The sequence below is a fragment of the Alosa pseudoharengus genome, unplaced genomic scaffold (assembly GCF_046254945.1).
Source record: "Alosa pseudoharengus isolate Yale_2024_CS ecotype anadromous, Long Island Sound unplaced genomic scaffold, YU_APseudo_1.1 YU_APseudo_1.1_scf_12, whole genome shotgun sequence".
In the NCBI taxonomy this organism is placed as follows: domain Eukaryota; kingdom Metazoa; phylum Chordata; class Actinopteri; order Clupeiformes; family Clupeidae; genus Alosa; species Alosa pseudoharengus.
This window is the reverse complement of record NW_027468587.1, coordinates 4,838,067-4,848,349: the sequence shown is the minus strand read 5'-3', so window position 1 is coordinate 4,848,349 and position 10,283 is coordinate 4,838,067. Positions and strand designations below refer to the sequence as shown.

The window sequence follows — 10,283 nt, the reverse complement described above, 5'->3', positions numbered from 1 at the left end:
CAGGGTTTTTGCCTTGAGTAATTTTTGTAATCGAGTTATTCGAGTAACTCGATAAATCGTTTCAGCCCTAGTCACAATGCAAACACGCTGTTTTCCCTTGATTAAAGTGAAACCGGAGTTTTCCCACATATCTTCTTTGGCCGAAGTTTTCAGAAATAATTGTTTTCAGTGGTAAAACCTCCGTTTTCGTGTAAATGAAAGGCCAATAATAAGGGGAAATAATATGCATTTATCCTATGGGGTCTTAGAAGCCGTCTGTCTAGCTTCTAGCCACAGCGTTTTTGTCGCAAACAAAATCAACCTAAGCATGCTCAGATGACAGGATAGACGAGGCACTGTTGCTCATCTGTCCATCATCGTACAAAGCCCAATCTGATTGGTCCTAACAGCTCTGGTTCGGGCATAGTTGCTCCACAACAGAGTCCAGACCGAACTTCCCGACCTCAAATGTTGTGGGCGGGGCTAAGTTCGGCTGGCATCCAGACTAATCTGCCTATCTAAACCAGAAATACTCAGCAAAACAAATGTACCTCCGCGCTACTGCGGGTCACATCTAGCGCATCGACGGGAGAGGACCGAATCCAGTATGAGAGAGAGAGAGTTCACCGGAGCGACAAAGATGTTGAATTTTATTAGTTTGTATTAAGGAGCCAACATAAGGACTAACTTTTCGACTCTGATGTCGTTAACGTTAGTGAAACGTTAGTCCTTATGTTGGCACCTTAATACAAACTAATAAAATTCAACATCTTTGTCGCTCCGGTGAACTCTCTCTCTCTCATACAGAAATACTCAGCCTTGGCGTATTCTGCTTAATAGAATCGTGATAGGTCTTATAACACATAAAACACATATAATGGACATGTAAAAAAGGTTAAGTAGTTGATAATAGTTTATAAATAGTCTTTAAAACTGTGACCAGGTCACCCCATACATTTGTGAAATCTACAATGATCGAATAAAATGTAGATGGACAATTCTAAAGATTAAGATTTGTCCAGAGAACTCCAAAAGATCAGTTCAAATTGGGGAAAGACTGTTGGAAGACAGCATATGCAGAAGAATCAAAAAATCATAAAGCATAAAGGGTTTCCCTTCGGGGTTACCAACCAAAAAGAGCGAGTGAGAATAACAAGCAATTAACCGACTGTCTGCTCACCCGTGCATTTAGAGTTTTACACCTGCTATGTCTACATGAAATTCTCCAGACAGAGCAAGAGATATCTCTGGCACTCTGCAAAACACTTTCACAAAAGGCTTCCTCGAAACTTACACCAGGATAGCTGAATGCCCAAACCAAGAGAAGAGACAGCTCAATGTTTGTGTGAATTGACAGACTAAAATAAATCATGCTCACAGATGTGTTCTGTTTGATGTGATCTGCATGATATGTGTGTGTGTGCGTAAAACTGTCCGCAAGGCTCACCAGAGGTCTGTGAAGTAAATCTCTGCCATAGAGCAGAAGGCCACAGACAGGTCTTTTCCTGACACAGCTGGCCCGTCTTCCTCACCACAGGCCGACGCCCCCTCAGCAGAGGCAGCCTATCAGAAAAGAGTTATCAACATCACATTAGTAAAAGGTACTTAGAATAGCTTACACACAGAGGTCTGAACAAAAAGCTGTGCTTGGTTTTGTCTGCACAAGGAGCCATGTGAGATTCTAACATCAAAATGACTACCGTACTCTGTTGGACGGGGTTAATCCATCCACCTCCTCCACCCCAACCCCCAACCCCACCCCCCACCCAGACATGGCTCTTCCTGCATCTCTGCCATATCTGGACCAGTTCCGTTCCAGACCCGGCTCCTTGTAATTCAGTCAAGGAGAACAAATAGGGGGGAAATGGTCACTAATGCAATCAAAGGCAGAGAGTGTTCAACTGTGAAGCCATTACCCTGGTGCCGCCATGAAATTCTAACCTAATGGAACAAACGTCATAACCCTGTGTGCAGGGAGGGTTAATGACCGAACTCGGAATGCTCGCTGGGTTTATGCTTGTGCTTGATGGAGCTCGGGTTTATGCATCAATTCTGACCCGGGCATAAGACAACATAGGGCAAAAAATAATAAAATAATAATAATCAGTAAAAACGATTTAAAGATAATGGGAGCAGAATGCAGCCATCCAGCCACCTCCACCTACACTGCGACAGATCATGTATAATTCCTTCAAAACCTTAAGATATAATGGAATTATATAAGAGTGTGTCAGGGTGATCTCTCCTCACCCCTCTCTTTCACATCTACACTAAAACAAGCACAAAGGCTTTAAGAGAGTAATTTGTTTCAATTAAAGTTTTTTTATCTGTCGTGGCTGATGCTTTTAGCTAAAGCAACTTTCAGATGTCAATTAATTTCAAAGCCTGACTCCCTAGAGCAAGCTGGGAGTCAAACTCACAACTTTTCAGGCTACTGCAGCAAACGGTACAAGCACCTTATCCGCAACACTTTTCACTGCCATTCTTCATGTTGACACTGATGTGGAGTCATTTGACCATAGGCTGTGAGTGACTGGCTTTCGGGTGAAATTTTATGTTTCAGTACAAAAAGTACTGAAACATTGAACTGTTGGACATGCACATTCAAAAGTTTAGAGAAGGTCACATTAAGTTCACCTGTTAAGGTTATAGTGGATTTTAGGTTCATCCTGAAATTTCACCCGAAAGTAGTGCTGGGCGGTATACCGGTTCACACCGTATATCGGTGTATATTTTCGTTATATGATTTTTTTTAATATACCGCCATACCGGTGTATTTGATTACACAACGTTTGGAACGCTGCGCCGCGCGACAGTGTTTCAGACGGGACTTTTTTCATACACACGCATGGTGCCACTACCAGACATAGTGAGGGTAAACACAAAACACCATAGGTTTTCCCCATGAAGTATGACCCTTAAGGCTTAATTTCTCCTTAGGTAAGGGGTTTATTTAAGGGTGTTGCACAGAATACCTTAAATTGTTTCTTTAGTTAAGGAAAAACGTTAAGGGATACTGCATTGAAAGGGATTTACCGTCACGAAAATTCTATTGAGATTGTTCAACAGCTGTAACTAGCTGGCTAGTAGGTGATGTCGTTAGTTAGCAACCCACCGAACACAGTGACGTTTAATGTTCATCTCACCTTAAGAATATTCACTGAAATTATCCAGGTAGCAAGTAAAGCATGTTGTCTATGGTTATAGACATGCACTGAGCAATACTAGCTGGCTAGTTAGAAATGATCCTGACTGTCATCAGTGCACCAAAACGAACTTTTTTGTTAATGTTTTGCCTAGCGAACTGAACCGAAGCTCAGGGCAGGCTAACAAGACATCCACATCCACATGAAGTTAACGTTAGCCTACCACTAACGTCATGTAAACCACACAATAACAATAAGGCATGTTTCTGATAATAGTAAGTATTAGCAGAGAGGTTTTATTTTAAATTGTATAATTTTCAAAAAAGTATAATTATTGCAAGTTGCACTACTTTTTGTATTGGTTTTATACAAGATGTTTGTGAAATTTGCACAGTAAACGTTCTGTATTTTGACTGCAATTGTCTTTGCATTCTGATTAGATTCTTCATTAGAATCATGAGTGGCTCTTTGTAAACAGCATCATTTTCTGGGGCCATGCAAAACTGCATTACCACTAGTGTGGAGTTATTCTACATCATGACAGTAAAATAGACCATCCTTAGTCAATGTAGGCTACTGCAGCAATTCCTCTCTCAACCTGTAGAAAATGCTGTGAACATCTGATTATGCATGGGGGAAATAATACCGTCATATACCGTGAACCCGTAAGAATTTTGAAAAATACCGTGATATACATTTTTGGTCATACCGCTCAGCACTACCCGAAAGTCCAATAATCGTAACATTTTGTCAGTAGTGTAACTAGAACACAGTATTGATCTACAGTTACATCTAGAAAGACAGAAAGACTGCATACTGTACATATAAAAAGTGTGTCTTATTTCTCCCAAAGACTGGGTTTGTGTGGGCTTGTTTTTGAATGGGAACGTATCATGACACAGCAGAAGAGGGGATGTGAGTTATGAAAGCCGTCCGCAAGCTATCCCAAGTGGTCCACGGAGCAGACGTGGTAAAATATAATATAGATGAGTTGTTTGCAATATTGAACCAACTTGTTTGTAAATTCAAACAGTTCTGCAACACTGCCTATGTAAGCTATGCCACTTTAAATCATATAAATCCTCTGACACAATAAGCAAGGTGCAAAGACAATAAACAAGGTGGTTCAGTGAGTTGGCCTATTGTGTAACATACTGTTGAAATAGGTCTAATGTTTTTTTTTTTAACTAGGTGGTCCGTGATTTTTTTTAAATTATTGGTTAAGTGGTCCTTGGTCTGATATATATACAGTAACAGCAATTCTGCGGTCAAGGAGCTATCGTTCAAGCTGAACAAACATTTACACTATATATACAGTGACAGTAATCCCACTGCCTCTACCATAAAGCCCATTTTGGGAGACACAGCAACCCTTACATCGGCAGTTTTAAGAGGATAACCATTCAAATAATTAAAAATGACAACTCATTTGCAAGTTTTCATGTGTTGCATTGACACACGCTCCACAAATCAAGCCGTCCGATGCCAATTCCAAAGCTGCTCCAAACATGTGTCCAGAAAATTATGCACACACACACACTAGCAAACATCGTCATTGTATTTCTAAACTTTTCTTTTTAAATACAACCGCAGTTCTAGACGTTTGTTAATGGGAAGAGTCACATCACCCTGTTATGAAACAATACTGCCAAGCTCTAAATGCTGCCTTCCATTTCCTTCCAATTCATTTGTTCCTTGTCTGAGAGAGCTTCAAAGAAAAGTACCCATCACCACTAATGGAATCGCCACTAATGACAGGGGAGATTGAGGAGACCAGGACAGACGCCAGAGCGGTGAATGATCCCAACAAACATGACAAAGATAAGCATTTCAGACAAGTAGCCCTCACTGGCTCCAGCGATCTTTGGAAAGACCAAAAAACAATTACTGCCAGCTGAAGTGAGAATGAGGCTGTGGCTAAAAGGGTAGAAGCTGTACTTTCACAACACACAGAAGCAAAACAAACAGAAAGAATTCCCGCATATAGCCTACACAAAGAGACTTAAATAAAAAATAAAAAATAAAAAAGTAATTAAATAATTTTTCAATAAAACACGGTAAGAACTGTCACAACTCTATCACAGCCCTATCATATGTCAAATTACCAGTATGTGGAAGCTGATCATCTTTTTAACACTGAAAGTGGTGCACAACAACTGAAGACCTGGCCTTTGGCAGTGCTATATGCTCTTGTAGTCTTCTATCATTAAAGGTACACTATGCAGGTTTTTTAGCTTAACTCATTGAATGCCAAGCTGTTTTCGGGAGCATATTCTGTGTTATAGCTATGAACACATACAATGGCTCGTTTAAAAGGTGAGACTTTAAGCTCTCGGTGGGTGCAAACCGTGTATTTCTACACGCCTCTTTTCCTGAGAAATCCCAAGCTAAACAGTGGCTAGTTTTCATCAAAATCGCTGTTTTTTTCTAAAAATGGAGATATAACGTCTTTCATGAAATATGAAGTGTTGCCTGTTACTTACTTGTGTAAACTTTACGGGAAGTGATCAGCGAGACCTGGCGAGACTGCCACCTAGTGATAGACCCACGAAAATGGCCTGGTTTTGACCTGACGTGCATGCGTCACTGATTCGACCCAAAGCGGCAACCGAGTTATGATAAAATGTCCAGATAAAATGTCCAGATTGTGCGTTTTCATGAGTTTTCGATCGTCATATATTTCATTTCCATTCATCACAGAGTTCCGAAAATCACATAAGATGTGTTAGAGTGTCTAGCTTCCTAATTTAAAAAAAAAGCTAAAAACGTAATATTACGTTTTTGGCACTCAACGCATGGGAAGGAAAAACTTAATATTAAGTTTTTGGCACTCAATGAGGTAATATGCAAGTTTTTTAGCTTAATTTACCTTCATTTAACAGCTTCAGAGTCATTGGAATGGTTATATGACTGAGAAACTCCATCGCTACCTTTTTTCTAGCCGCTGCCTGGTGGGTTGAATGGTGGCCGTCTCGCTTCCCCCTAGCGCCTGTGAGCGGAAAAACCACCCTTGCAACTGTGGGCCGGCGGGCCGACGACCTCAGTGTCAGGAAGTATAACGAGTGTAACGAATTGCTTTACTGCATTCAAATACACATACACGCCAGGCACCGGCTAGAAAAAATGTAGCGATGGAGTTTCTCAGACATTCGTCATGACAGAGCCAGCAAAAAAGAAGCAAAAACCGAGAAAACAGTAAGGAAATTGCCAATACTGCATAGTTAACCTTTAAGATCTGCAGCAGGCAAATAGACTGCTCCAAGATGTTAACTAGGAGAACACTGACCCCTGCTGATGAACTTGTGCATTACACCCAAACACATGTTTTAACCTATTTTATACAGTCTATGGTTTCAACGATGTATAAGCAACACAAGCAAGAAATCTGAAACCTCCCCAAGAATCAAAAACAATCCTAATTTCTACTAATATCACATGCTTGTTCTTAGACCGTTCATAATCAAAGATTTAAACACTATGCAAAAAAATACAATTATTCCTATTTTCATTCATATAGTTTACATCAAATTCCTAAATCACATTTCTTCCACAGAGAAACATAAAATGTTTACAAGTAGTCAGCAAAATGAAGAAATGGAAATGTTAATAGTGCAAAGACTACTGCAAACACCACTATTGGGATAGAGTGTGTGTGTGGTCATGCAGCATACTTACGCTGGGCTGCTGCGCGACCAGAGTGCTGGTCATGATCTCGATGCCCTTCCTGAAGTAGTCGATGGCCTCCTGGCCGGTGTGGATCTGTCCCAGGTACATGTACTTACTATGGCCCAGCTCAGGGCTCAGCTCCACCGCCTTCAGAAACACCTGCACTGTGGTCAAGGAGCTATCGCTCAAGCTGAACAAACATTATATACACTATATCAGTGTTTCTCAAAGTGTGGTCCGGGGACCACTGGTGGTCCGCAAGCTATCCCAAGTGGTCCACGGAGCAGACGTGGTAAAATATAATATAGATGAGTTGTTTGCAATATTGAACCAACTTGTTTGTAAATTCAAACAGTTCTGCAACACTGCCTATGTAAGCTATGCCACTTTAAATCATATAAATCCTCTGACACAATAAGCAAGGTGCAAAGACAATAAACAAGGTGGTTCGGTGAGTTGGCCTATTGTGTAACATACTGTTGAAATAGGTCTAATGTTTTTTGTTTTTTTTTAACTAGGTGGTCCGTGATTTATTTATTTTTTTTATTATTGATTAAGTGGTCCTTGGTCTGATATATATACAGTAACAGCAATTCTGCGGTCAAGGAGCTATCGTTCAAGCTGAACAAACATTTACACTATATATACAGTGACAGCAATCCCACTGCCTCTACCATAAAGCCCATTTTGGGAGACACAGCAATCCTTACATCGGCAGTTTTAAGAGGATAACCATTCAAATAATTAAAAATGACAACTCATTTGCAAGTTTTCATGTGTTGCATTGAGACACGCTCCACAAATCAAGGTGCGCACATGAAGAGGGCACTCCACAAGATCCTATATTAGGAAACGTTGACTTTCTGCTTCACTTGCCAGGGTTTACGCTTCTGAAATGTGCAGCAGAGACTAAGGGCCCGTCCCATTTCTCCCCCCTTAAAACTTCCACTTGGTTTTGATTGCCCTCAACATTAAAGCCCCCTCGACAAGGAAAGTGGAGGTGAAGATCTTTCCCTATAAATTGGGACACCACTAAATGCAAATTAGCGTAGCGAACGTGCTCACCTACGCCACGCGCAGCGCCGACGTGTCTACCGGTAGTAGCCTGCTACTATTTTCATTCAGGAACATGCCCATTCCAGCGGTCGTTGTTGTGTGGGCTGTGCTGGTTTATCTACGTCTAGTTAATCAACAAAGATATTCGTGTTCATGTGAACGCCAGAACACCCACCTTAAATATTGACGAAACTACCCAGATCAGATATATAACGTTATTTGATGGGCAGACTCTCTCAAAGCACTCAGCAGATGTCATGAACATCGTCAGATAGCTTCGTGAGATATTTTCTAACATTAGTGTTCAAAACTCAACAGTCCATCAGATGTGCATCCAGCTAACATATTCCAACATATTCCGAAATTTTAATATGCTTATTTGCGAAAATATATGTGGCCGGCTCGCTGAGCTCGCACGGTATCCAGGGTAATTTCATCTCCCACTTCGTTTTAAGCCTGCATCGGTCCTGGCTATGTTTTGAGGGTTGATTTTAAGGGCAAAATAGCACTTCCCCTTGCTCCCTATAGTAATGGGACACCCTAGCCCTACACGTGCACGCGCAAAAACGAGGGTTAGGGCAAAAATCTAGGGGTAGGGGGGGTATTGGGACGGGCCCTGAGTAAACAAATGTGCAGCAGAGACTAAGTAACACTTCCTAACTGGAGAATGACCACCAGGAGCCTCATGTGTGGTCATCAGAAGCCCTGACATGTCCATCACTGGGAAGAGGCAGCAAGGTAAGAAATGTGGGTCCTACACATCTATGTCAAAATATAATCTATAAACCACGATGTGCACCTACAGTATGGACACACATCTGAGGGTTCAAGAAGCAGTTACTTGTTGCTTTGTTCAGGACAGCTGAAGAAAATGAAAGGATATTTGCTTGGCCTTGTCCACCTCACCAAGCTCAGCACAAATGTTCCCCATCATATCCAAAACCTCCAGATTAGTGGACTCAATGTCCAAGGCACGTTGACAAAACAGACGGGCCATCGGGAGGTCGAAGTTATCCATGCTTTCTTCTACCTGTGAGGTGACAAGGCGTGGAGGGGCAGATGACAACAGAAATGTTGCGTTGGTTAGAGGAGGAGATTATGGTTATCACACATATAAACTGTTTGGGCATTTTACTGAAAGTTCAGCCCACTGACTCCAAGTTACCTTTTCCAACAGCTGTTCAACCGTGTACTTTTCTGCCGTTTTCTTCTTTGCTTTTTCTTGCATCCTCACTTTTATGCGGTCCTGTGCAGTAAATGCCACTAGCCCGGCACCTACTATAATAGTGCAACATGTTCAGTTTGTGGTGGAACATACATGACACTGGTGAAAAGTGTGTAAACATTGTCAAAAAAGTTAGCCAATTTAGCTAGCTAGCAATATTATCATTGGCATGCATAGACTCCCAGAGATCTCGAATAGATTCACACAACTAGCACTCAATTCGATCAAGGGCTTAGTTTTGACCACTAATAGCACTGTACTCTGTCGTGTCATGTAACTCATCTACATCAGAGGTATCATTGGTTAGCCATAGCTAACTGCAAGTTGACAAACCTCCATTGGAACGTGTCTTTTTGGACTTGCTCTTCTTCTTGCTCTTCGCTTGACCTCCCATGGCTTCAATAATTTATTAGATTTTATTTGACAATATGACAAAATGTGAGATGCCAACGAACTGAGAGGAAAATGCTGACTTTTAACAGCTAAGTTTCTTGTTAAATCTTCACTGTCTGTACTGTGCTGTGTTTCGCATGCTGTTTCGTCCACCCACCACACGTGTGCCTCTTTTGCTACGGAATCAAAAGTAGGACAAACTGAATGCTCAGCAAACTCGTAGCTTTAGCCGTTTTTCAACAACGCTGAAGTGTTGTCTTGCTCCTTAGGGCTGTGACTACTGCTGAGTGCTGAGGCTATGTATGTAAGATGTTATAACGCATATGAAGAGACTAATCATGGCGCATTCTTTGTCACCATATCATAACTTTGTCATGCACATTGTTGGTGCAGGTGTTTTGGGTGCACTTCACGTCACTGAATTTAACGGCCAAATATGTCGTTTGATGTCTCCCGTAAACGTGCACGTTGCAGTTAATTAAATTGCTTTAATCTCTTAATTTCTTAGACATGATGTAACACGAAGGTCTACGTGCGTGTAGTAATGTCTACATAACATGATTATGTAAGATGTGCTCAAGAGAGCTTCTGTTGTCTCACATAAATAAGAAGTACTTTCCATTGATAATGCTCTGTAAGTCTGTATGAACTACAATCATATGTCATTTAAAAGCCTTTTCTATGGGAAAGAAGGCGGGAAGAGAGGTGTTCGCATGAGTGACCCTCGACAAAACCAATAGTAGACTTTTAAAATGACTCGCCCTCATTACATCACTGGAACGTTCTGGCTTTGGACCAATCGCTGAGTTAGGTTTCTG

The 10,283-nt window shown here is 41.3% G+C and overlaps 1 protein-coding gene across 1 annotated transcript in view; it reads right to left on the bottom strand.

Moving 5' to 3' along the window:
- The window catches only part of LOC143118752 (uncharacterized), a 75,648-nt gene extending 66,041 nt beyond the window's left edge, over positions 1–9,607 (bottom strand). Inside the window, exons 1-5 of the mRNA XM_076279842.1 lie at positions 9,406–9,607; positions 9,013–9,125; positions 8,735–8,877; positions 6,801–6,954; positions 1,427–1,542 (exon numbers count right to left, since the gene is read on the bottom strand). Of these exons, the coding sequence (XP_076135957.1) occupies positions 1,427–1,542; positions 6,801–6,954; positions 8,735–8,877; positions 9,013–9,125; positions 9,406–9,466 (587 nt within the window). The 5' untranslated portion in view covers positions 9,467–9,607. The remainder of the gene's footprint in view (positions 1–1,426; positions 1,543–6,800; positions 6,955–8,734; positions 8,878–9,012; positions 9,126–9,405) is intronic.
- Between the last annotated feature and the right edge of the window lie 676 nt (positions 9,608–10,283).